Raw genomic sequence first — 25952 nt, forward strand, 5'->3', positions numbered from 1 at the left:
AGATGCGGGTGTCAAAAAGCCAGACCGAAGGGACAAACGATGAATTAGATCAGGTTGCCATTGTGCGGGCCGGCCTTGCGTAAATTATAAGCTCTCGAGTGCATGAATTCTGAGATCAAGGAAGTCCCGGAGGACCAGTCGACCGTGTCCGCTTCCTCTACATCGTTGCGCCCGAGGCGTGATCAAATGTGAAGCTGTGTCTACCCTCCGGAGGTGGCTGTGGGGCTCCCCACAAGGCGCAACCGCCCTCATGACCGTTCCGGGGGGGGTGGTGGTGACCAGACGACCGGCCCTATGAACATCCATCACGCGGAGCTATCCTTCAAAAATCTGCAATCAAATTCCTTCTGTTGATTGGAAACAGATTGTCGCCACGTAGAGTTGAGAGTCGCTCAGGGGTGCGATGGCAATCTTTCCCCTTCCACGCTGTGAGTCCCATCAACAGTCACGCCGGAAGATTCGCACCCCGACTTCGGATGATGTACACGTCTTCACTGCCGACTACGGTCTTCACGCTGCCTAGATCTAAATCGAGCTGAGAAGCCTCTACCTCACGTACGCCTGGATTTGGTTGCGGCACGACCTGTTGTGCGTCCATTTCGCCGAGATCCACACCCTCGTAAAGTGACAAACGAGAGTCACTATCATGTCCGTCAACAGCGGGCATGTGACACGTTGACCTGGTCGTGTCGCTGCAGCCTTGTGATACCCAATCATCGTACGTGGGGATTAGTATATCGGGAGGAGCGGGAACCAGAAGCGTCACTGCCATAACTCATCACCGAAGGTCGCTGGTTATCGAAAGAGTAGTCTGATGATGCTCTGGGACCAAGGCCCTAGTTCCTCGGATCACTCCTGCTTGATTCCCTCGGATCTTGAGACGGGGAGAATTGTGTATGCTGCAGTACGGGGAACATCAGTGGTCCTTGGGCGTCGATCACTGGACTCTTTTCGGCCAAGACGCATGGTTGGTCAAAGAGCCACTCCAAGCCCATGCCTTGAATATTTCGGTCTTGCTGGAAAGGGGCATCTAGGGAACCAGATAGAGCAGACGTTTCGTCGAGCACGATACTTTGGTAAAGCGAAGTCTAAGCCAGCCCATCTGGCACAAACGTAAAAGTTGGGGGCGTATAGAGAGGTATGTTGACGGCGTGCCCACGACTTTGGTCACACAAATTCCATTGTTCGAAAGTTGTTGCTGTGTGGAAAGGATTAGGATCGGATATGAAGTTCGCGAAGTTATCTTTTAGTGGCGCCGATGTGTCAAAGGCCGGGCTGGTAGACGAAATTTGATTATGCGCAAGTCGTGATGCGGCCGAGGTTTGGCTATCATGGCTTGCGGAGCTTAACGGTGTCTCGCGAGATTCTGCAAGCGACTGGGCCTCTATTTCACGTTCCTTGGCCTTCTTATCTGGGCAGATGTCAGCTTTTGCGAGGTAACGAGCCGTCGGTTTGCCTTACCACGAAAGAAGCTGCACAAGCATTCGGTCTTCACGAGGCTTTCATCGAGGTCAAAGATGCTGTGAATGGAGTCGTCAGCAAGGTACGTATCATCGATCCCTTTTTCTTCCCCGGTCTGATCTGACCTTATTCTGGTTCTGCAGATCGATATCGCAACCCGTGAAGGGTCTTCGGGCAAGTTTCTTGCATTCGATGATACACAACTTGCGTGGTAATCAAGACGCATAAGCTCACAACTCAGATATCGTTGTACCTTGTACTCAATTTAGAAATTCTCATCAGAGTCGAATCATTGAGCTGCTGATCAAACAGTCGTTCTGCTCTGGCCGGCATACCTTTGCATTATTGAGACTTCTCAAGCGTGACAAAGTCGTTATCGTCATGCAAGTCTGTTTAGTTCATATTTGAAATCTTTTTACACTTGTATTGTGCATCGGGCAGCTTCATGAACAGAACTACTTGCCACATATCATGTTTCTGCTTTCTTGGTGTCCAAAATGGTGAACAAGCTTAGACCCTTGTGCGTCGCGTAGGCTGGCGCTCAGGATAGGTGACTACAAGATACTCTCGGAACATCAAGTCTTACGAGAGGTACCAACCACTCAACAACAGTCCCATTCCAATGTTCGCCAGCCCAATCGTCTTAAGAGAAGCAGCTGCACCTGTAGACACAGCGATACTGCTCGTTGCACTTGCAGCTCTAGAAGTCGCAGAGCCCGAACTGTGCGAAGCAGTTCCTGCTGTGGAGGAGGCGGATGATGCAGCAGAAGCTATGGAAGAAAAGTCAGCTCGACAATACTTGTGGACGATGAGACACAATGACGCAAAACTTACACGTCATGGCACGACTGGAAGAGCCACCAGCGACCGCAGCTGAAGAAGCGGATGAAGTCATGCTGGAAGAAGCTCTTGAAGACGACATCATGGAAGACATCTGCGAAGAAGAACCTGAGGACATGGTCGCACTGCTTGCTGATTGGGCAGAAGACGAAGAACCTCCGGCCACGGCACCACTAGATGCACCGTCGACGGCAAGAACACCACCGTAAACTTCACCAGGCACGGTACTGGTCCCAGCGGTGGATGCAGCAACAATAAATGCACCGATATTCTCGTTCCCCGAAGAGCTGCGACAAGGCGATAAGCAAGCAGCATAGGAGCATGTGATGTTTGAACTTACGGAGGATTGATTACACCAACCATACCAGCTTGACAATGATCACCTTGAGGACAGTAGTACCAGATCGGATCAGTGTTGTTGATGGTGATGGTGAACGTCGTGTTCGACTCTCCGCTTGCAACTCTGACGAAGCCAGAGTTGAAGCCATTATCTATGGCCGCGCAAGGGCTCGAGAAGCTACTGCGAGCAACGCCGTGAGCACGAGGGTAGTAGTGGAAAGTAATTGTATCGCCAACAGCGGCAGTGGTCGAGTTCGGAGAGAACACAAGGCCGTCTTCACCAACATCGATGGAATGGGACGCCGCGTAGGCGGAGGCCACAAGAGATGAGATGACGGGAACAGTGAAAGTCTTCATATTGCGTTTGAGAGAGCAAGTCGATCAAGTATAGTGAGAGGTGTCGCAGAGATTCTGATCAGAAAGAGCGAGACTTATATAGACGCAGTCGCTGTCTGTTTGAGTTCCATTGATTGTTGATCGTCAACACCTGAGACCCAAACGTCGAGTTGTCTGGGCTTCAAATCACAAATGACAAACAGAGATGGCTGACCCTTGATGATCATGCGTCCCTCTGACTGGCTCGGAGAAATATAAGCTTGTTGTGACTAGTGACATGGCGTTTCTGAGTTTTTGGATCACTTCTCCTCGACAAGAAGTGATCCTGACACTAACATTTTTTCTTTGCACAACGCAGCCGTAAAACTCGTAACAATATATCTCAAACATACGTATTGTCAATGAGTTGTCTCTCAGACACTATGAGGTGATTATAGCATGTTATATCGTAGCTCGTTTGCTCCTTTTCCTGGAGCAAGGTTGGGCGGAACGTGCGGGGAAGTGATCGATGGCGTTAAACGATAACGGCTGAAGAGGGCTCCAGAACGCTTTCATACAGCCCAGCTGACTTACGTCCCTTTCCATTGGATGTGTAGTCTTCATTCCTTTGCGCAATGACTACGTGTGTACAAAGCGTTGGGTCCTGGATCTGCTTTCGCATCTTGAGCGAGCAGATCCGGCGTTGCTCTCACATCTCGAAGATCAACTTCAACTGTTGAACGCTTGGTCAGCGCCAACGTCGTCGCAATTCAATGGCGCAAGCATTGGATGGTCTGGTGAGTGCGAAGGCAATAGCTTTCTTCGAGTGTGGCTCAAGCCTTTCTGCCTGTTTCCAGGCTATACCAACGACTATTTGACAGACGAAAGCGATCATACTGGCCCTAGTGATGAGAGAGCGTGGTCGTGTTCCGCCAGTTCGAGTAAATTCCAGCAAGCAAACGCACCCAGATCCTGATTAAGCGATATCAACAGTCCGTCCTGGCATATTGCTCACTATTCTTTTGCTGAGGAAACTTCAAGCAGAAACAGGAGACACAGTCACAGTCATAAAGGAAAAGTCCGGACGGGAGATGCACGTCCGTCATCGGAGGTGATTGATCGTGACGCCAAGACTGAGGAGACATTTCCACCCTTGTTCGGCTTTCCTGATGCGGAGTAGTTGGGATGTCTTATTCCCGTGACGCCTCGCGGTCATGCCAAGGGCACGTCCTCGGACGTTGGACGCTTGATTGGTATTGGCTTCGATCTTGGCTCTACACACAAGCTCATCGGTACCCTCCTTCGGGAATGGTTGTGCGTCCCTGCAGTGGATGGCGCATAAAGGCTCCGAAGATTCGAGGTCGATGACCCTTTGCTTCCTTCCGCTACATAGCGCCGACCTTGCACACGCGTCAGTGACGTCCTAGAAGCTCAGTCACCTTCCTTTTCACGGCATACCATCACGGTCAGGATTCAAAGTTTCGCAAGCCACGGCGACACATATTCAGCTGACACAGTGTGTATGGACCCGTAAACCGGATAGACGGCATCACACTTACACAGTATGCTCAGGCATGGCTTTTCGGCAGCCTCTTGCCGCGATACTCAATCTACAGGGCGAGGATGTCAAAGCTCTCCAAAGTAGAGTCAGGGCACTTTATAGCTCAGAAACGATGTTAATCCGGCTCGATCTTCGACTGAGGCATCTGGAGCATTATTGGAGAGGCTCTTTCCGCTGCAAGAGCAACAAATAGTGCATTCCAAGCACTCGGCAATTGATTCTGACATTGACAGCAGTGTCCTGACGAGCCCGCACAGTGACTTCATCCTGCTATACTCCTCAAAGGAGCTGGTGACCTCAGAGGAGTTGTATGCACCGCCTTCGTCATTACGAGCTTTGTATACTACCTCAGGTGCTGCAGCTTACAGTGCGAAGTTCAAGCTTGATCTTCCGAAACTTAAACCGTGGCCTGGTCGGCTCACGAAAGCAACTTAGCTTCTGATCAGCCGCGTTCAGTTCCGTTTCTGGGCAGCGTACAATCGCCGCAGTCTTCCGAGAGCCTTTCTGTAGGTGGTGATCAACACTCTCTGCTCCTGCTTCGAGGTAGTGGACAGCCCTCCGAGTCCAGCCTCGAGGGCCGGAGGAGCCCTTTTCTCTTTCGGTCTACTTCAGTATAGCACACAGTCACCAGAGGCTCCGAGGAACGCTACATGGTATATGCCATCATCCGTAAGCCTACGCAAGAGGCTTTGAGTCATGGCAGAGGGCCCCATGTCTAATCATGTTCTATTCAACCGTACATGACAGCTCTGGATACAAATATGACCTTGAAGCCCTCCTGAGTTCTATGATCCATCAATCAACAATAACAACACCTCTGGTATCAGACAGCACATCATCTCTAGATCCTCTCAACTGAACTTTCCCGTCAATTTTTTTCAAAGTGTCCCAAGTCTGAGACATATGCCTTCCATCAACAGATCAATCATCTTCTTGGCCGCTGTAACGCAGCTGGCTCTCGTTACTGCCGCTCCCGTTCCTCAGATTGCTGGATTCGGCAGCGCCTGTAACTCCGTTCTGACCGACTTGGACAATGCTTCTGGGTTCGCAACCAAGAACATTGAGGAAGGAGTTGGCAACGACATTGCAGGTGTCAAAGGCGCCAACACCAAGCGCCAAATTGCTGGAGTCGGCAGTGGCTGCGATTCCGTCTTGACTGACCTGGACAACGCTTCTGGCTTCGCGACAAAGAACATTGAGGAAGGCGTTGGCAATGATATCGCAAGTGTCAAAGGTGCTCCCGCCAGGCGCCAGCTGAACAAGATTTCTGACGGCTTTGGTGATCTTGCCAACGACGCTGGCCTCTCCGTGGTTGGCAATCCTGTCGACAAGTACGGCAACATCGTCGATGGAGATGGCACCAATGGCGCCGCAGAGGTTGGTGCTGACATCGGCTCTGCTGAAGAGAGCATCCTCGAAGGCGCCACTGCCGAGCTCAACAATGGCCACAACACAGGCAGCGGTGGCAACGGTGGCAGTGGTGGCAACCCTCCCCCTCCACCACCACCCAAGTTCAGGCGTCAGCTGAACAAGATCTCTGACGGTTTTGGTGATCTTGCAAACGACGCCGGTCTTTCTGCTGTCGGCAACCCTGTTGACGCGGAAGGTAACGTTATCGATGGAGATGGTACCAACGAAGCTGCGGATCTCGGCGCTGATATTGGTTCTGCCGAAGAGAGTACTCTCGAGGATAGCACTGCTGAGCTCTTCAACAATGGCGACAACACCGGCAGCAGCGGCAACGGTGGCAGCGGTGGCAACCCCCCACCTCCCCCTCCAGCTGGCGGCCCGGGAGGACCTCACTGAAGGAGAGACTTGACCCAGTTCTGGCTCTACAAAATCGACATTGTGGCGTGTGAGAAGCTGGAGGTAAAAGCGATGGGAGCGAACAAATGACTTAGCGATTTCGGACAGTCGAGCGACCGAGCGTTGTATTTGCACTTGTAATGTAGTAATGATCAGATTCAATATATAGGTATATTCTAATGTTCACTGTATGATATGTTTATGACGATACACAGAACAGAGGTCAGACCTTCGAGTGTCAAAAGTATGGTTCGCAGCTGATGCGATCGAAATATTGGTGGAAAGCAGGTAATTCCTTGCGGCTTCGGTCTGTACGGCTAGGATATGGGTTTCTTCTTGTCCAATCGTCCTCTGATTACTTGTCAAAGTTGACAGAGCTCTCTATTCTCAATTCATTGCGGCTTGATAACGACAACGTGGGTGTTGCATCTGTGGTCATCGACTTCGTCATCGATACTACATCGTTTGCGTCTGCTAGCAACGTCACATCCCTCACTGCTGAACGACTGAGCCCCGATGTCGTAGAACTAATAGATATGCTCAACACGACCGGCCAGTTGATTGATTTGTCTCTTCCAAGGTTTTGCGACACACAGCCACGTGCTCGAATGGACGAAAACAACAAGTTCTGGGACCCTGAGCGATATGACGAGGAGCTGATGGATCTGCCTCAGTGGGACCCCCATTTCGATATATTTATATAATCTTCACCATTACTACGCTTATAATGATGCACACATGGTAGCGGCATTTGAGAATGAGTTTCAGCTCTTGCAACCAACTTGAAAATGTGGTCAAAAGTTTTGAAAATGATTTCTCGTATGTAGCAGTAAGCAACACTCATGACTGGTGTTCGAGTCTAGATACTAGCAGTGGTTGATATTGCTATAACGATATTGCTAGGAAACTCGTTAAGCGATGGAGGTCTCAGGGGAGTTGCTCAAGTCGTTGGTATGTTACCTATCACCTCTTTATCTCTTTGTCTCCTTGTCTACGTCTCGTCGTATAGCTTAGACCCGTATCTGCGTATTGATTAACTTCTTCGACTGCGCTCTTTGCTATTCACCATTGAAGTTGTGAAGTCGTTGAGCAGCCGATGGGCTGTGCTTAAGGCTGTGTCCATTCTGGGACACCGTGCAAGAAGCTCGCCCGTACTCACCCTTCATAGCTCGGGTTGAATCGCTTCCGAGCTTCCGACCAAACAAACACCACCAGCAACCGAGAATCCGAAAACAACAATAGTGTCAACCTGTAAAGAAATTTGTATCACTTCACGCTGCAATCTTGAGTATATATAGTGTATGTGGTACAACAGGCAGCAATGGACACCAACACTCGATCACCGACAAACCCAATCCTACAATGAGCGAACTCATAAAACAACTTGGCTATGCCTTGGTTGTTATTGTCCTTACAACTATCTTCTATCGCTTCAACACCAAGCAGCAACTCTCCTTCCCAATCGTCAACTCTTACTGTGGAGACCGGGATCAGAAGAAAGCTCATCAGCAGTACCAAGCGAATGCAAAGGAGCTGATCGCCAATGGCATCAAAGATCATGGTAGCCCGATCGTCATCAAAACACCTCAAGGCACGAAGCTTATTCTGCCCTCTTCGCTTACTGAGTGGGTCAAGAACAACAAAGATCTTGACCACGTAGAGCATGTCAAAGAAGACTACTTCAGCGGGTACCCTGGTTTTGATGGGCAGACAGCACTCCACCATCCAAGTCATATTTTGACCACCGTTATCAAGTCCAAACTCTCAAAGAACGATGGTGCCGTGCCTGTGCTCAATGCGCATATCGTCGAAGCATTGGGTCAACGATGGACAGAGTCTGAAGCTTGGCATGCCATCGATTGGCATCAAGACACTACGAGCATCGTTTCAACAGCAGCAGCCTCGATCTTTGTTGGTCCCCGCCTAGCGAAGAATCAAGAATGGGTGGATCTCACTGTCACATATGTCTTGGATTTCTTTACAGCCATCGGTCAACTACATCAGTGGCCTGCATCGTTGAGACCCATCGCACAACGCTTCAACGCTCTGTCCAACAGGTGTCGGTCTAACATGAAACGTGCTCGCATCATTATGCAGGAAGAGAATGTCAAGAGGAATGCCGACCGCGCCAACAGCCATGTTGACTACAATGATGCTTTCGAATGGATCACGAAAGCAGCTGGTGGCCGCCCAGTCGATATGGCCGCCCAGCAGCTGGGTCTCGGAGTCGCTGCACTTTTTACGACTTCCGAGGCCTTGAGACAAACCATTCTAGAGATTGCCGCACACCCTGATCTCATCTCTTCTCTGCGTGAGGAGATCGAGCAAGCTGTCTTGGAGTCTGGATGGACCATGGCCGCCTTGTTCAAGATGAAACTGCTTGACAGTGTGATGAAGGAAGGCCAGCGAACTTTACCGCCTATTGGTAAGTTGCAAATCATTCAACGTGACATTCCTAAGCTGATGAATGTTTTAGTTTCTCTCGAGCGCAAAGCCCTGCGCGACACAATCATGCCCGACGGTGGCAAAGTGCCAAAGGGCACCCACATTGCAGTGGACTCGTCGTTGATGTGGGACGAGAACATCTACAACTCTGCAAAAACCTTCAAGGGGCATCGCTATCTTGAACTCCGCGACTCGGGAGCGTCTTCGCAAGTCTTCACGGCATCGAGCAAGGAACACACATCCTTTGGTCTAGGCAGATCGATTTGTCCCGGTCGCTTCTTCGCCGATACCGAGTTAAAGTTGTGTCTTGCTCACATGTTGCTCAACTACGACTTGCGATTGCAGGAAGGATATAAGCCGAAGCCAATGTATTCCGGCTTTTATGGAATGGTGGATCCATTCGCAAAGATTGAAGTGCGTCGTGTCCACAAATAGATGTGTCTCGAGTACGACAAGAGGTCATAGCTAGATAATACACTAGTTGAGACCCTCGGCTACGATCGTCGCCACCTCGGCAAGTCCACAGTAGCTATAATTCATTCACAATCAGTCATCTGTCCTCTGCTCGCATTCATGTTTACAATCCAGTCAGAACTTATTCATCACAGCCAACCATTGTAGGTAAGATGATCATGAATCGTGAAGAGGAGTGTCAAGAAAGGGCTGCCAGTAGAGTGGGTAGTAGTGTATACCAAAGAGACTATTGAAATAACAAATTAAGTTGAACGCAGGACCTCCTAGCGAGGGATTGTCTACCTGCTCACACAATACACGATGGGTGTATGTATGTAGCTCTATTTGCTCTGTTATGCTCTGTAGAGCAGAGCAGTAGAGCAACGCAGAGTATTGCCAAAGCCATAGGCAGACCTATCCACCACAGTGAAAGCATGACCGCCCTGTGGGCCATCGCTGGCTTAACGGTCATTGAGGCGATTGGGAGAACAGTATGAGATCCTAGTGCTTCTAGACTATTAATAACGTCTCGGATAGATGCTCCATGACGATCGGTGCAGCTAGGTAATTTTACCGCAGAAAAAGTTATATTCTTCTCCCGTCGCTACGTCAGAAGTAAGTTGTTAGGAAAAAGGAAGGCATGAAACATTGTGAGCTGGCAGCAACATGTAGTCGAGAAGGGAAATGAATCGAGGAAATTCTCTGGACAGCAGCGAGCGAGGGCGTCCTCAGAAGGCTTGTCGCTATTTGCGACGACGACACACTTCCAACTGTCGACACATACAACCTAGAACATCGATAACACACGTACAAAACCTCTCCGCTTCTTGACGTGGGCTACTTCTTCCAATTCCAACCACAAGCATATCTAGGTCGCGGCTCAGGTGAGAGCTCGGCGCGAAAAGGACAATCTTTCGACCATCACTTATTCGCTGGACAACAACATCGCGCATTGCTTCTATCATCAAGCCGCGACTCAAGCCTCTTGAGTCGTTGGTGGTGCGTTTTTCACAGTCTACGCTGGATCGTCAATCTGTTCCAAAGTCATCAAAGCTGCGACAGAGTCGAATTCCCGTCGCTGCAGGAAAGATTGGTGGACAAAAGATTCTACAGTGGCGGAACAGGGCTGCCAGCTCCATACACAAGATTCTTTTACAGCTATATCCAGGTCATCACCTGCTATGGCACTTACATGGATAATGCAAGTGATTTATCATCCTTTAGAGTTGCCGAAAAGGACAATTGATTGCGAAGTGTCAATTGAGTCGCGGTGCTTTCTCAATTCTCTCCAGTCTGGTGGAGTTAAGTTTTACCCCATGCAGATCTATAGCATGTTTGACAGATTCCGGAGGGGTAGATCTACACTTGCTCTATGATAAAATGTCCCTAGACGTAGATTGTTCGGTTGAAGTAGAGCGGGCCGGCAGCCCTGGCTCAGATACTCAAGCTGGATGATTGATCACGAGGTATATCATCATCCATCCACATGGCCGTAAAGTAGGAGTTATACGAGCAACTATTCCGGAGGGGCCAACTGATCTGCACTGCTCACCTCTTCGACCTTCTCGTGCTGCACGGCATGATCTTCGTCGTCTCCGGAGGAGAATGGTCTCCAGATTCTCGAGGTCAGTTCCCCAGATGCATCCACACAATCGCGGAAGGCTCTGCGGGAGGCTTTTGTGGGGAGCGAACATGTATATAATGCTGATCACCATCCTCCCCCAGAGCTGGTCACCAATAATTCGAAAGGTATCTCAGCAACACGATATTCAAACACCTCTTGATCTATCCCAATGGGCGTCAACATTCTTGCTCTTCTGGCAACCTTGCCTCTTTGCATCAATGCAGCACCAAACTTTTTACCTCGTCAATCCTCCCAAGACACCGCCACAGTCAACCTAACAACCGGTGCTCGCCGCGGAGCTCCCCAAAACCTGGCTGCAGGCGTGCTCTACGGAATCCCAGATGACCCAACTCAAATTCCAGACCACTTCTACAGCGACATGGGCTTCAACTACGCCCGTATTGGTGGAGCCCAGATGGAAGCTGGCGGCTGGGTTGATGGTCTCGAGACGTACTACGCACGTTTCAACAATACCAGGGACAATTACTTCCAAGCCCGCAAATTTGGGGCGAAAGTTATCATCCTACCTCACGATATCTGGGGCACTGATCACGCGAATCAGTCATCCAATTGGCCGGGCGATAATGGCGATTGGACTGATTACGACAATTATCTCAACCAATTGATTGGAGATCTCAAGGCTAATGACATGCTGGATGGTCTGGTGTATGACACTTGGAATGAACCCGATGGCTCCTTTTGGGATCGCTCGCAGGCGCAGTACCTGGATCTCTGGTCTCGCACGTACAATCGTATCAGGTCAGACTCGGACTTGAATGGAGTTTTGATCAGTGGACCCTCCTACGCTTCTCAGCCCAACACCGGCAACGATTGGTGGACCAATTGGGTGCAACGTATTGTGGCTGACAACACCATCCCTGACCAGTATACCTGGCATGATGAGCCCGGCGATGTTGCCAACGATGTCCCTCGCTGGGCCGATATCCGAAGTCAATACAATCTGCCCGACCGCGAGATCAACATCAACGAATACGCCACCTTTAATCAGCAAATTTCCGCCGGAGCCGCCTGGTGGATCTCTAGACTGGAACGCTACAATCTCAGAGGTCTGAGAGGAAACTGGCTGTCTGGCTGGCAGTTACGTGACTTCCTCGCTAGTCTCTTGACTAAAACCGACACTAATGATTACACTGGTACTGGATATCAGGGCAACGGCGAGTTCAATGTTTACAAATACTACCACCAGAACATGACTGGCGAGCGAGCAACCACTACTTCCACTGGCGACGGCGTCATGGATGTCTTCACCACCGTCGGCAGCGATAAGGTCCGCGTTCTCACTGGTGTGCTCAATCAACAGGGAACTTGGTATATCACCATCTCCGGACTTTCCGCTGTGGGTCTGTCGTCGTCGGGCACTCTCAGCATCCAGACTTGGGGCTTTGATGATGCAGGACACTTTGGCGCTGTGGCGGGTCCTTCTGATCGTGGTGTTTATGGACACCAATATGATGGTGATTCGGTCACTTTCCCAGTCTTCCAGACTTCACAGGATGAGAATACTGCTTGGGCATTCGAGTTTGATATCTGAGCAGAGTATTTTTTGACGAAGATAGGCATTGTGGGATCCGCGGCATGTAATGATGGCATTAGCTTGATCTCGTACCGATTTTAGATATTGCTTTGTGCAAAACGAACAATGGCCACAGCTTGCTCATAATTGACACATGATTCCTGCCTGGTTCACGACTACTACTCAACAAAACGGTAATCCTTCATCCTTCCACTCCCAGACATTGAATCCCCAGTCGCCTGTCCCACGTCGTAAAACAGCCCCAAGATGGTTGTGTGCGCCTCTCCTCCGACTCCCGTGATATTCCCTGGTTTTACATCCAAGCCCAGCTCGACGGCAAAATCTGGGTCGGCTCCCTCCATACGATAGACTTTCAGCGTCCGTCTTTCCTCGAAGAGCTTCCTGGCTAACCCGACGATATGCTTTCTGTTCAGGAGCTTGCCTGGGGCGTTCTTGACACATTCAAATGCCGCTTCGACGGTTGAACCAAGAAATGAAGACCGCCAGGTACAAGGCAGAGGTGGTACGGTTCCCTCGATCTCCTCACCGTCTTGTTCTTGAGGCAGAGTTGAGTAGTCATCAGCCAGCCAGTAGTAGTAGATGTAGGACGATTCCCTCGCGGTTCCTTCGAGGATATCGTCGATCATCTCGAGAGGGATGTCTTCGAAACAGAAGAGAGCGTAGATGTCGTATCCCTCATCCAGATGGTCTATGTTGTAGTCGTCCTCAATTCTGCTGTGCTCCTGGAGTGGTTGGTCAGGGTCATCCATCTTGTTCGCAGACTGGATGTTGGCAAGGTTGTCTGTTTTTTTGATTGGAAAAAGGAATCAAAGAGTGGTGATCATATGTGAAGTCTATAGATTGGGGACGAAACATCGGTTAGGTGCCAGCCAAGATATTTGTCTAGGCGATCAATGCGCTCAGCAAGGCATTATGGATCTATTGTAAGCCATGTGTGAAACAATCCCGAACTCGGAATAGCCAGCGAGTACTGAGAGAAGACGGTAAGAGGTAGAGGAAAACAATTTGCGATCCATGCGGATATTCTTTCCTACATCTAAGATTCTATCTTCCCACACCTGCGACAGTCAAAGTTAAGTTGACGTCTTGTATCCGTTATCATTCGTTGTTGTTTCGTGTAAACATTTGATCCCTTGTGAAAAATTGTTAAAATAGTATCCCGGAACACCGACGCTGTTGAAGTCATTTTTGTTATGTTGAAGCCCCAATCACCACCCATAGTCGTACATTATGCGAGTCGTTTCGTTGTTGAGAGTGAGACGACCTTAGAAGAGACCATCGATCTCGCCGGTCTCGGCATCAACGTCGACGTTGAGGTAGCCGGGAGCGGTGGGAAGACCAGGGATGGTCTGGATGTCGGCAGCGAGCGCATATCTGACGACTTGGTTAGCAAAGGAGTGCGGTAGTGGAATGGAATGATTGAAGCTTACAGGTAACCAGCACCGGCAGCCATGCGGACATCTCTAATAGGAACAACAAAGCCTGAAGGCGCACCCTTGAGATCAGGGTCGTGCGAGAGCGAGTACTGTGTCTTGGCGATACAGATGGGCAAGTTGCCGAAGCCCTGGCGAGTGTAGGCGTCGACCTTTTTCTGAGCAGTCTCGCTGAACTCGACACCAGATGCGCCGTACATGTTCTTGGCGATCTTCTCAATACGCTCCTGGACAGAGTCCTCGAGTCCGTACAACAGCTTGAAGTCGTTGGCCTCGGCCTTCTCGCAAGCAGTGATGACACCTTGAGCAAGGTCGACAGCACCCTTGCCACCCTCAGCCCAGTGATTGGCGGGGATGGCATCCTCAGCACCAGCAGCAAGAGCCTCCTCGCGGATGACTTGAACCTCCTTCTCGGTGTCAGTCTCGAACTTGTTGATAGCAACGACAACCTTGACACCGTATTGACGGGCGTTCTCGATGTGCTTCTTGAGGTTGACACAGCCCTTGCGGAGGATGTCGATGTTTTCGGTGCGGTAGACTTCGTGAAGCTGGGCACCGGGAGTGATGGCGGGACCACCGCCGTGGGTCTTGAGGGCACGAACAGTAGCGACAATGACGACGACGTCAGGCTTGAGCTCAGAAGAACGGCACTTGATGTTCATGAAGCGCTCGCCGCCCATGGTAAAGTCGAAGCCAGCCTCGGTAACGACGAAACCAGTTCTCGAGTTGTAGTCCTCGTCAGGCTCGGTACCGGCCAGCTTGAGAGCGAGCTTGTCGGCAAGGACGGAAGAAGCACCGATCGAGATGTTGGCGAAGGGACCGGCGTGAACAAAGACGGGGGTACCCTCGAGGGTCTGCATGAGGTTGGGCTTGATGGCATCTCTCATGAGGGCGGTCAAGGCACCACCAACACCAATGTCGTCGCAAGTCACGGGGTCGCCGGCACGAGAGCTGGCCACGACCATGCGGCCAAGTCTTTCACGCATGTCGGGGAGAGAGTTGCTGAGAGCAAGGACAGCCATGCACTCACTGGCGACAGAAATGTCGAAGCCAGTCTGGCGGGTCTGGCCCTTCTCGGTGGGAGCTTGGCCGACGGTGATACCACGGAGATGTCTGTCGTTGACGTCAAGCACACGGCGCCAGGTGATGGTGTCGGGGTCAATGTCCAGACGAGCAAAGCGGCGAATCTCTTCCTCGGTCAGGTCGTCGGGGTTGGTCTTGTCGATGCCGAGCTTGTTGAGACGGCGGAACATGATGGGCTTGAACTCGCGCTTGCCCTTCTGGGTTGGCACAAGACGCTTGTACAGAGGACCGTCTTTCTGTGTGTTTTCGTGGAAGATGCGAGTCTCGATGGCAGCGGCGAGCAGGTTGTTGGCGGCAGTGATGGCGTGGATGTCGCCAGTCAGGTGCAAGTTGAACTCGTCCATGGGAATGACCTGACTGTAGCCACCACCAGCGGCACCACCCTTGATGCCGAAAGTGGGTCCTTGACTGGGCTGGCGGACGTTGGCAAAGGCAATGCGGCCGAGCTGACCGGCGAGAGCCTGGACGAGACCGATGGTGGTTGTCGACTTGCCCTCACCGAGGGGAGTGGGGGTGATACCGGCGACCAGAACGTAGCGGCCGTTCTTGCGGTGCTCCAGACGCTTGAGGACATCGAGACTGACCTTGGCCTTGTAGGCGCCGTGGGGCTCGAGTTCGTGTGCCGAGAGACCAATCTCCGAGGCCAGCTTGGTGATGAGCTTGGGGTGCTGCTTGCGCGACACTTCCCAATCGGCGGGAACGGGCTGCTCGAGCTTGAGGTGAAGGGGTGTGATCTTGCGAGACTTTTGGCGGTCAAAGTAGCTGTCGGCCGAGTCGACGACGTTGCGAAGGAGCATGGCCACTGTCATGGGTCCAACACCACCAGGGACAGGAGTGATCTGGGAAGCGACCTCGACGGCAGATTCGTAGTCGACGTCACCGACCAGACGCTGGCCCGACTTCTTGGTCTCGTCGGGAATGTAGTTGGTACCCACGTCAATCACGACGGCACCCTCCTTGAGCCATTCGCCCTTGACGAAGCCAGGAGCGCCAATGGCAGCGACAACAATGTCGGCCTGCTTGACGTAACCGGGAAGGTCCTTGGTCTTGCTGTGGCACACGGTGACGGTGGCATCGGCGTTCTTGAGAAGGTAGCTGACGGGGCTGCCGACAATGTCACTGCGGCCAATGACGACAGCGTTCTTGCCCTTGATATCGACGCCGCTCTCGCTGAGCAGGACCATGACTCCCTTGGGTGTGCAGGGTGTGAAGAGGGGCTTGCCGCCGCGCTTGGCCAGCTCGCCAATGTTTGCTACGCCGAAGCCATCGACATCTTTCTCATCAGCGACAGCCGAGGTGACGGCGTGCTCGGAGATGTGCTTGGGGACAGGCAATTGGACGAGGATGCCGTGGATTGAAGGGTCGTTGTTGAAGCGGTCGATGTGGTAGAGGAGCTCCGACTCGCTGATGTCCTCGGGGTAGTTCTCGAGGTCACAGTCGATGTTGGCCTCGGTGGCGGCCTTGAGCTTCATGCGCACATAGGTCGACGAGTCTGAGCGGGCGCCGACCTGAACAATTTTGAGCGAGGGCTTGTAGCGGGGGTTGGCGGCCTTCTTGTCGGTGATTTCCTTGTTGATGCGTTCGCGGATCGACTTTGCGATGGCAGTGCCATCGATCTTTTGGGCCGTCATTTGGCGCAGGGTGGTGCTGAAGGCAGCGCGGTGGATGTTGGGAGAAAGGAAGGAAAGAGAGGGCGAGGACGAGGACGAGGACGAGGGTGACTTGACGAGAAAACGCAGATTTTGGCCCCGCAGGGCGATACGCCGACCGCTGATCAATTGGCCGTGCATGGCTCGAGGGCAGTCCACCTTCTACTTTGAGAAGAGTATGCAAGCACTCTGCTAACAACTACAACGAGACACTGGACAGGAGAGGTGAATGGAGTGACGGAGGCCTGGCGTGGGCGTGGGGCAGGCGCGGCGGGTTGGTTTCAATTACATACAATCGAGCAGAATTTGGGTGGACTGTGTGTCACTGAGTCTGGGGAGAGCTCCAGACGTCCTGCCACCGGAAGGCGCTCCTCTTGCTTCTGCCTCGCTTGGTTCAACTTGCTACCACTTGGTCGACTTGGGACTGTGTTTCTCCAGGTCTTGTATGCTCATTGGACCATCCCAGTGGCTGAGAAAGAAGATGCAAGGCGAGTGAGTCAGACAGCTGTGTGAGTAGAGCTGTTTCCAGCCTGCGGAGAAGAACGGAGCGTCGAATCGGGCAGGTGCGACGCGCTTTACGACTAGCGAGGGGAAACTGCGAATAATTTACGCCGCGAGGGAAGTCGCAGCCGCACGGGCCAAGCGACTCTGCGCGGGCGACGCACATTTTCATAGCGACCCGAGCAGCGACGACAGCGACCAGATCCCTCCACATCACCGCCAACATGAGACCTATCCTGCTATCCGGTCACGTACGTCTTCTCCCTCACGGTATATCAAGCGCCGCACAAACTGACCCCCGTCGCAGGAGAGAGCTCTGACCCAAGTCAAGTGCGTGCGCCCACTGGTTTTTCAAAAGAGACGGACACGACACGGCGACTAACCACACGAGCAGGTTCAGCAAGGAGGGCGACTTCATCTTCTCCGTCTCCAAGGATCACAACGCATGCGGCTGGTGGTCACACAACGGTGAGCGCTTCGGTGTCTACAAGGGCCATCAGGGCGCTCTCTGGACCGTCGATGTCGACCCGCGCACCGTCCTGCTCGCAACCGGCGGCGCCGACAACACCATCAGACTCTGGGAGGTCAAGACTGGAAAGCTGCTGAAGACGTGGGAGTTTGGAACCGCCATCAAGCGCGTCGAGTTCAACGAGGACGGCACCCAACTGCTCGGTGTCACCGAGAAGCGTCAGGGCCAGCTCAGCACAATCCTCGTCTACGACATCAACCAGGACCCTGAGGGCGAGCAGGCCAACGAGCACTCGCTGCGCATTGTCGTCGACGACATTCCCAAGGTCACAGTCGCCGGTTTCTCCGCCTGCACCAGATACATCATCTCTGGCCACGAGGACGGCTCCGTCACCCAGTGGGACGCAAAGACGGGCGAGGAGTACGAGCGCGCCTACCCTCACGAGGACGGTATGATGGTCACCGACTTGCAATGGTCCGCCGACCGCACCTACTTCGTGACCTCTTCCAAGGACAAGACCGCAAAGGTATCGTCTCCCTCTGCTCCAGCCATCTCAGCCAACGACTAACACACTCTCGCAGCTCATGGACGCCAAGACGCTCGAAGTCATGAAGACATATGTCGCCGACACCCCTCTCAACTCTGCCGCCATCACACCCGTCAAGGACTACGTTATCGTCGGAGGTGGTCAAGCCGCCATGGATGTCACCACCACCAGCGCCCGCCAAGGAAAGTTCGAAGCCCGTTTCTACCACAAGATCTTCGAAGAGGAGATTGGCCGTGTCAGAGGTCACTTCGGTCCTCTCAACTACGTCGCCGTCTCGCCTCTCGGTACCGGCTACGCCTCTGGTGGTGAGGATGGTTACGTCCGCGTCCACCACTTCGACCAGCCCTACTTTGATTTCAAGTTTGAGGTTGAGCGTGAGATGAGGCTGTAATTGTTTCTGTCACAAAGGAAAAGCAAGGGGACTTTGTGAACTACGGCATTGGCATGGCGTTCAGGGCGTCGCTTTTTTTGACAAAGGACTGACGAATGAAGATTTGGGGGGCCCGAATGATATACAAAAACTCAAAAGTGTCTTGAGGTGATGTCCATCTGCAAACAAGAAGAATGAAATGTCTACATCAAATGCCCTTGTGTGCTTGTTCTTTTTGTGACGAGATGTGTCAATTCGTGCTGGCTGAGCTTGAGATGACGCTGCTTGGACGAACTTGAATTTGTCTTTGTCCAAGTTGCGACGCCTTTTCAAGCATGCTCCCTCTCTCCGGACAGAGCATCTATGAAGACGCTTTCGACCAATATCAATCTGAGAATTGCTCGCATCCAGCTCCGACTCCATCCATTATTCTTGTGAGTGTTGCTCTTCTTCAACCAGCCATCCTCCCACGTTGCGGCCGTCGGAGCGGAATAACAACGTCCAGAGTGGCTTGCCCGCAACAATCAAGGAACCTCGAATTATTCCGTCAACGACAAACATCAATCTCCGGCAACAACTTGTCTCTTCGATACCTTTCCTCTGGAGAAGAAAACTCTCTGACCAACTTGTCAAAGCCTTCTCCTCCTCATCGCAAGCATCTTGACATACCTGCACGCATCGACAAATATGGCAACAATCACCCTTCCACCACCAAACGCCAACTACCAGTTCAGCATCTTGACAAACATCTTCAAGCAAGGTCTCCCCAACACTGATGCTGATACCTTTGACTACGTATGTTTTTGCGAACTATTCCTGACATGTTTTCGTAAGCTGCGACTATTCACAAACTCGGCCATACTGATTCCATCGCATCATCAGGCAAAAGAAAACTTTGGTCTGATCCATCAATCCTACCCTTCAGATGCCACCCTCGAGAATGCCGAGGATAAAACACAATGGCAAAGATTCGAACACTACATTCGTGACTTGAACAAGAATGCCGAAGACGGCATCGTATACAAAATCTTGTATCTAGGTCGCCATGGCCAAGGCTACCACAACGTCGCCGAATCTCGCTACGGCACTGCACTCTGGGACTCGTACTGGGCGAAACAAGAAGGCGACGAGCACGCCCACTGGGCCGATGCCCACTTGACGCCAATTGGTGAACAACAAGCTCTAGACGTCAACGCCTTTTGGACCTCTGCATTGACTCACGCAAAAGTCCCAGCGCCGGAAAAGTATTACACGTCACCTTTCTATCGCTGCCTCCAAACCAGCTGGCTCAGTTTCCACAACCTGTCTCTACCAGCCTCATCACCCTTTGCGCCAATCGTCAAAGAACTCCTCCGCGAAACCAACGGCGTACACACCTGCGACCGCCGCGGTGCATCCTCGATCATCCGCTCTGACTTTCCTTCCTACACTCTTGAACCCGGATTGCCAGAAACCGACGTCTCGTGGACACCCGATCACCGCGAAAAGCCCACCGAGCATATCTTGCGCGAACACTGGTGTTTGGAGGAAATCTGGACGGAGAGCAAGGACAAGCAGTTTTTGAGCATAACCGCGCATTCGGGGACCATTGCTGCGGTGTTGGGGGCGGTGGGACATAGGAGATTTGCGTTGCCTACTGGTGGTGTTATTCCTATTGCTGTCAAGGGGGAGAGATTGAGGGGGTGAGCTAATTGGCGGAGGAGAGAGGCTAGAGTATAGATTGGAGTTTTTCCGCTGCGGATAGAGTGCAGAGTGCAGGGAATGTTTGACGCGTGCGTGCGTCTTTTACTTCGACGTGTTCTGATGACGTGAATCTGGGAAAAACAAATAAATGATATTCGAATGTCAGCTTGTGGTGTACGAGGGCTTTGGTATACGGTCGTTCTCTCAGAATTCGATGATCAAAAACATGAAACTAAACACCACGACTGCATCTTCCAACTGATCTCGCCAAGATTCACACAGACCGTTTCATATAACTTTGGGATCTATTTGGTGCAATGTTGAATAAATACGGCCTTCAAGGCATGTGATATCGCTGTCGTCGACTTCAAAGCCATCGTTGAGGGTACGACCCTGTTTCTCCGCACGGAGCGGCGGCAGAGTGCTTGGCATATTCGCTGCAGAGACCCCCTGCCATCTTCGCGTTACGAGAGCAAAGATGCAGCCGTTCATCATCTCAGCCACAGAAAGAATACAGAATGTAATTAAAAAAGGAACTTCATAAGAATCGTAGCGGCAAAGATAAGATCATGATGGAAATATCGACACATGTCAATTTTGCTCTATATAGCGACTAGATAATGTGTAGAAGATAAAGCTAAGTGATGCCCAAGAGAAAAGAAAATGAACAAAGGAAAACTAGTGATCAAAATGCTACTTGTGTGGCTCTCACGCCATCCACGACGAGAAAGAAGACGGTCATTCTCGATGCTACTTTCTGGTCCAGTCAAAGACTGCGTGGCCGAGCCAGTAGGCGGGTCTGTCGAAAGCGCGGTGGTAGATCTCTCCGCCGATGATGGACAGGGGCAAAATTGCAAAAAAGACGGCTGCTTTGGATCCAGCAGAGCTGATGCCGGCGTTGACGTTGCACCGAAGGAAAATCTTGATGCCAGCGGTGTACATGAGGAGAGTGGACACGAGGTAGTAACCTAGCAGACAACAGTCAGTCGAATATTCGAGTGATCAGAGGACTAAGAAGATGAACTTACTCAATGCGCGTTTTCCTACAGCCTTGAAGAAAGCGTTACCAAGAATCTTCTGGGCTGCCTCGCTGTACTCGATGAGAAGTAAAATACCGACAATTACGAGCCAGTTGTCCATACGAGGGTAAGGCTGGGTGCCGTCAAAGTAGCCAAAACTGCTGCCACCGAGGTATCTAGCCGGGTGAGCATGAGCCTCGCCACTCCAGAAGTCTCCTGGAAGGCCGGCGGTCCACATGTACTTGAGTCCAGTACCGATACCGAGGAAGACCATGGCCAAAGCCCAGTAAGGCATTCTCACCGTGTCTTTCTGATTGACCCAGCCGCGGAAGAAGGCGGTGCGCAAGGGAGGGTTGATGGCAATGTCGGCGAGGAAGAGGCCAGTGGCCGAGTACCAACCCCAAGAGTTGAACCACCAGGAGCCGAATGCGAACATCAAGAGTCCGATGACGTGCCAAGAGGGTCTGCTGTAAGGCAAGACAACCATAAAGATGTAGACAGTGTACGACTGCAGATAGATGGCACTGGGTACCCAAAGAGTCCAACTGGGGAAGGCCAAGTTACCCATTTGCATCGAGTAATCTCTGGTCACCCACAGAAGGTCCCAAATGCTGTTGAAGCAAGCCAAAGCAGAAGCAGGCTTCTCGGGTGCACGCAGATAGGGGTTTCCGTTCAGTGTGGCAAACTCTTCGAGGTATTGTGTGTTGATTGTGCTGAAGATGATGCATGAGAGAGCAAGGCCAACGGCAAGGGGGATGCCCATGCGAATAGGGCGAGAGATCAGGGAGCGAGCGTAAGTCGAGGATGAGACATTGCGCAGGAAGGGGACGGCGACGGTGCGGGCGGACAAGAGGATGAAGAAGCAGAAGATGAAGGATTCATCCCAGAGAAGAGGAGACAAGATCTTGCGAATGAGAACTTGGTAATGAGGGGATGTTTCTTCGAGATACGGGATGTCGCCTGGAGAAGAAGAAGATTAGTTCAATCTCTGAATGAAGCTTCCAAGCAGACAGAGCGACCAAGGCGAGGGAAGTCGGCTTTGACACGGAAAACGGCAGGCACCTTGCACCTCTGCAAGACGCGACTACCGCAGTTGCACGCCCTTGCTCCGCACAACCTTGTGTCGGGCACAGCTCAGACAGCACAGCTTCCCTCTACCTCGCCCCTCCACGCAGCGTCCGACATCTCAGTTGGTTTGACAGTCTAGAGTGCCTTGCCAGCGGAAGGCTCGGAAGACGGCAACTTTGGGATACGGAGCATTGTGAGATGGACGACGCGACGAGGCAGTCGAGGCTGTCGAGGCATGACGTGCAGCCAAGCCGATGTTTCTCCGCGCGAGTCGTCGCTTCCCCACATCGCTCGCTCCCTCTTTCCACTTTCTGCGTGATTTGGAAAAGGAGCAGGGGGAGGATCAACTTACTGAGACTGCGGCGGAACAGGTCGCGACCTTGCAAACTGCTGCCAGAGACGATTCCGGAATCAGCTCCAGGTCCAACAATACCGGGACCACCAAAGACTCCAGGCACGGTCGATGGCGAGGCCTCGGGAACGTGTTCTCCGGTCGGCGTCGCACTTGGGATTGTCAGCGCCGGGTTGAACACCTTGAAGAACAGCCACGCGAAGCTCTGCACTGCGAGGACGGCGCGGATGCCCCAAAGGTGATCTTGAGAGTTGCTGGTGACAGACGACTTTCGTCGAGGCGTCATGTAATTCTGCGGTTGAAAGCCCGACATGGTGTTGACTTTGCCGCTGCGAAGCGTGCTAAGGGCGACAAAGAGGAAGATATCAAGGTGAGTTCAAGTTCAAATGTCCGAATCGGACTGTTTGATATGGTCAAGTACCGGCCTCCTTCTCAACTGCTCATAACCTTCTCGACTCTGGCATGCGTTGTCTTTCCACTCTCTCGTCATGTTTTGATCAAAACGGTCGACTATAGGCGTTGATCACCCTAGTTGTGTCCAGGCTTCTTTTTCCTCCACCCGTTCATCCTACACATCCTGCAAATCGTCCACGGTAGGAAATCTTGATGTCAACGTCGGCTCGATTGATCCGAATTTGGCCCGTGATACCAACTGCCAGCCTGTCAACGGCCGCAAGCCGCACCGTTTGAACAACAACCACGGCCTACTCACGACCCTTGCCTGATCTGGACGATTCGCGCTCTACCAGCGACGCCGTTCTGAAACATATGACAGCCATGTTTACCTGGTTCTTCCGGACAACGTCGGATTTGCGGACCCGATACCGCTTTCACACTTTGCACCCCTAGTCAGGCAGTCCCTTTGTTTTGTTCTCGCCATAGTAAGACATGTCGTTTTGCTTTTCCATGATACGACACTTGACTGTCAATCACACCCCGCGGTATGCCTTGGTGGCGTCATGCAAACTCCATCTGTTTGGAGTACTCCCTGACCGAATTCGTCTGCCGAGCCCCATACGTCCGTACACTTGGCAATCTTATGCCCACCGCACGCCCTCGACCAAACGTTCAACCCAGTACGCGACATGGCCGCTACGTCAAGCAGTCGCCGAAACTGGAACAACATTTCCATTCGCGAACGTTGATCATTTCGTTACGATGAGCCTAGAGATTCAGCAAGCTTCCAGATCTAGAAGCCTAGTGATGATAGGCTTGATCAAGGATGTTGCCTGAATAAATTGAATACTCAACCAAGGTCTTTGAAGTTTTGCCGTGATCATTCTCTGCTCTCTACACCAAAATCACACACTTGTTTGAACACCAACACAACCACAGTCATGGCCGACGAGTTCAAGGGTGGCAAGGCCGCAGCCTCGGGCTTGAAGCAGGTCTTTGGCAAACTCGACTATGCTGTCAAATACTCGTCAAACTGGGTCTTCGAGTGGACACCCTTTATCCTCACCATTTGCTACTGGGTGTCATCGATATGTTTCTTCGTTTCCTGCGATGAAAAAACTATCAAAGGCTTCTACTACTTCTTCATGGTCATCAACTTCTACATCGCCGCCTGCACTGTGATCGAAGCTTTCTTGGGTATCTCTCCGCTTCGCGATGCCAGAGCAGCTGCTATCAGGGTCAACACTTGCGGTGAATTCCCTACTCCGGATGAGCTTCTTCCTATCCTCGACATTGTCATTGTCGCATACTTGCCCAACGAGCAGGACATTGTCAAGGATCAAGTCAACTACGCCCTCGAGGAGATTGTCTACCCTCGCGACAAGCTGAGAATCAACCTGCTCTACAACACCCCCAAGCCAATCGAACCTCTGGAGACCGAGTTGCTCGAGATGGAGAAGCAGCACGGTGGTTTGCTTCGTGTCACCAAGGTCGTCGGCTCAAAGTCAAAGGCCGACAACTTGAACTTCTTCTTCACTCTCGATACTGGCGCTGAGATCATTGCTGTCTTCGATTGCGATCATTTCCCTCATCCTTACAATGCTCGCTGGGCTGCTGAACGCTTCATCGCCGATCCTACCGTCGATATCGTACAAGGCAGATGTATCGTCTACAACTCCAAGGAGACTTTCTTCACACGCATGATTGCTCTCGAATTCGACAAGATTTACGCTGTATCGCATCCCGGTCGTTCGCGTCTGTTCTCTTTCGGTCTTTTCTGTGGCAGTAACGGTTACTGGAAGGCCGAGCTGCTTCGTGGTCATCAAATGCACGGTCACATGCTTTGCGAGGATATTGATTCTGCCCTCAGAGCTTACGGAGAAGGCAAGAGAGCCGTTCACGACATGAACGTCAAGTCTTACGAGATGGCTCCCACCTTCTGGATGGCTTTCTGGAAGCAGAGAATGCGTTGGACTCAAGGTTGGACTCAGGCTTCCATTCGTCACGCAAACATGATCTGGACCAACCCTCCCAACGGCACTCGCTCATTGAGCGAACGTTACGGTCTTCTTTCTCTTATCATTGTTCGTGAAATGAGTTACTACCTCGTCACACTGTAAGTTTCAGAGACCGCTATATCCGAATGAAATCACGCTGACAAGCATACCCAGGCACACTTCTCTTCTTATGAGTTTCCTCATCACTGGCTGGCCCAAGAGCTCAGGTGAACTCGCCAGATTGATCTTCTTCCGCTACGCCTTGTCTGAGTGGTTCCTCTTCCTCACTGTCGGAAGTCTGATTGTCACACTGTGGATCACTGAGATTGTTCGATCCGAGTTTACTTCCTTCTTCGACATGATCCTTTTCTCCGCGATCTACATTCCCTACCTCATTCTTCAGGGTACCATGGGTAAGTTCTGCCGTAACCCAAGACACGCTACGCAACTCTTGCTGATCAAACATCCAGGTATCTACGGACACTTCCGTGAGGTCATCGGCTATTCCTCATGGAACCCCACCTCGAGAAAGTAGAGTCATGCGCTATCTTTCTCGTATTTTCCTTTATCCTTCTCCATCATCATCATATTCCCTTTCTATTCCATTCCCCCTTTAGATACTTTTTCCTTTGTTATTATGGTCTGGATCGCACAGCTTAGCATTCAAAAGGATCTGTAGAACTACTATTGATAATATCATCTCATCACCATAACCAACATCATTCCTCGACAACGTCCAAAGCACTTGGTAGATTGAATAGATGACCGTTGCTGCAAGCTCTCGATAATTTGATCTCACAACGCTTTCTCCAACGGTTTTTGCTCCGTGCGCATGTCAGTTGTCTGTCTGATTCATGACAAAACGTGGAGCACATTCTTCGATTTTACGACGCGCGATCCGCATCCGACAGAAGCCGTTTCAACGGCTAATATAATCCTACTCTCGACCACATAAACACAATTTTGGATTGCTCCACCACTCGATA

General features: G+C 51.7%; 10 protein-coding genes across 10 annotated transcripts; 6 read left to right on the forward strand and 4 right to left on the reverse strand.

The window, feature by feature from the left end:
* Positions 1–2043: 2043 nt before the first annotated feature.
* On the reverse strand, positions 2044–2997 carry M436DRAFT_37992 (Cupredoxin; the record flags this gene model as incomplete). Its single annotated transcript, XM_013575280.1, has 3 exons — positions 2044–2201; positions 2296–2588; positions 2642–2997. The coding sequence occupies 3 exons, from the start codon at positions 2995–2997 to the stop codon at positions 2044–2046; spliced, it is 807 nt and encodes a 268-aa protein (XP_013430734.1).
* Positions 2998–5419: 2422 nt separating this feature from the next.
* Positions 5420–6322, forward strand: M436DRAFT_78125 (uncharacterized protein; the record flags this gene model as incomplete). The annotated part of the gene is made up of 1 exon (XM_013575817.1): positions 5420–6322. One exon carries the CDS (start codon positions 5420–5422, stop codon positions 6320–6322), a length of 903 nt encoding a protein of 300 aa, XP_013431271.1.
* Positions 6323–7684: 1362 nt separating this feature from the next.
* Positions 7685–9202, forward strand: M436DRAFT_78126 (putative cytochrome P450; the record flags this gene model as incomplete). The annotated part of the gene is made up of 2 exons (XM_013575818.1): positions 7685–8747; positions 8799–9202. The coding sequence occupies 2 exons, from the start codon at positions 7685–7687 to the stop codon at positions 9200–9202; spliced, it is 1467 nt and encodes a 488-aa protein (XP_013431272.1).
* A 1811-nt stretch (positions 9203–11013) lies between these two features.
* On the forward strand, positions 11014–12396 carry M436DRAFT_39144 (glycoside hydrolase family 39 protein; the record flags this gene model as incomplete). The annotated part of the gene is made up of 1 exon (XM_013575492.1): positions 11014–12396. One exon carries the CDS (start codon positions 11014–11016, stop codon positions 12394–12396), a length of 1383 nt encoding a protein of 460 aa, XP_013430946.1.
* Positions 12397–12557: 161 nt separating this feature from the next.
* M436DRAFT_60212 (uncharacterized protein) lies at positions 12558–13148 on the reverse strand (the record flags this gene model as incomplete). The annotated part of the gene is made up of 1 exon (XM_013575508.1): positions 12558–13148. The coding sequence occupies one exon, from the start codon at positions 13146–13148 to the stop codon at positions 12558–12560; it is 591 nt and encodes a 196-aa protein (XP_013430962.1).
* Positions 13149–13664: 516 nt separating this feature from the next.
* Positions 13665–16546, reverse strand: M436DRAFT_39171 (FTHFS-domain-containing protein; the record flags this gene model as incomplete). Its single annotated transcript, XM_013575495.1, has 2 exons — positions 13665–13773; positions 13830–16546. The coding sequence occupies 2 exons, from the start codon at positions 16544–16546 to the stop codon at positions 13665–13667; spliced, it is 2826 nt and encodes a 941-aa protein (XP_013430949.1).
* A 743-nt stretch (positions 16547–17289) lies between these two features.
* M436DRAFT_78130 (eukaryotic translation initiation factor 3 subunit I) lies at positions 17290–18472 on the forward strand (the record flags this gene model as incomplete). The annotated part of the gene is made up of 4 exons (XM_013575819.1): positions 17290–17316; positions 17373–17395; positions 17460–18060; positions 18116–18472. 4 exons carry the CDS (start codon positions 17290–17292, stop codon positions 18470–18472), a joined length of 1008 nt encoding a protein of 335 aa, XP_013431273.1.
* Positions 18473–19138: 666 nt separating this feature from the next.
* M436DRAFT_37420 (phosphoglycerate mutase family protein) lies at positions 19139–20137 on the forward strand (the record flags this gene model as incomplete). The annotated part of the gene is made up of 2 exons (XM_013575176.1): positions 19139–19246; positions 19334–20137. 2 exons carry the CDS (start codon positions 19139–19141, stop codon positions 20135–20137), a joined length of 912 nt encoding a protein of 303 aa, XP_013430630.1.
* Positions 20138–20884: 747 nt separating this feature from the next.
* M436DRAFT_38936 (uncharacterized protein) lies at positions 20885–22859 on the reverse strand (the record flags this gene model as incomplete). The annotated part of the gene is made up of 3 exons (XM_013575451.1): positions 20885–21102; positions 21163–22113; positions 22727–22859. 3 exons carry the CDS (start codon positions 22857–22859, stop codon positions 20885–20887), a joined length of 1302 nt encoding a protein of 433 aa, XP_013430905.1.
* A 1255-nt stretch (positions 22860–24114) lies between these two features.
* Positions 24115–25501, forward strand: M436DRAFT_39095 (uncharacterized protein; the record flags this gene model as incomplete). The annotated part of the gene is made up of 3 exons (XM_013575483.1): positions 24115–25085; positions 25141–25379; positions 25437–25501. 3 exons carry the CDS (start codon positions 24115–24117, stop codon positions 25499–25501), a joined length of 1275 nt encoding a protein of 424 aa, XP_013430937.1.
* Between the last annotated feature and the right edge of the window lie 451 nt (positions 25502–25952).

Source organism: Aureobasidium namibiae (assembly GCF_000721765.1).
Source record: "Aureobasidium namibiae CBS 147.97 unplaced genomic scaffold scaffold_2, whole genome shotgun sequence".
Lineage (NCBI taxonomy): Eukaryota > Fungi > Ascomycota > Dothideomycetes > Dothideales > Saccotheciaceae > Aureobasidium > Aureobasidium namibiae.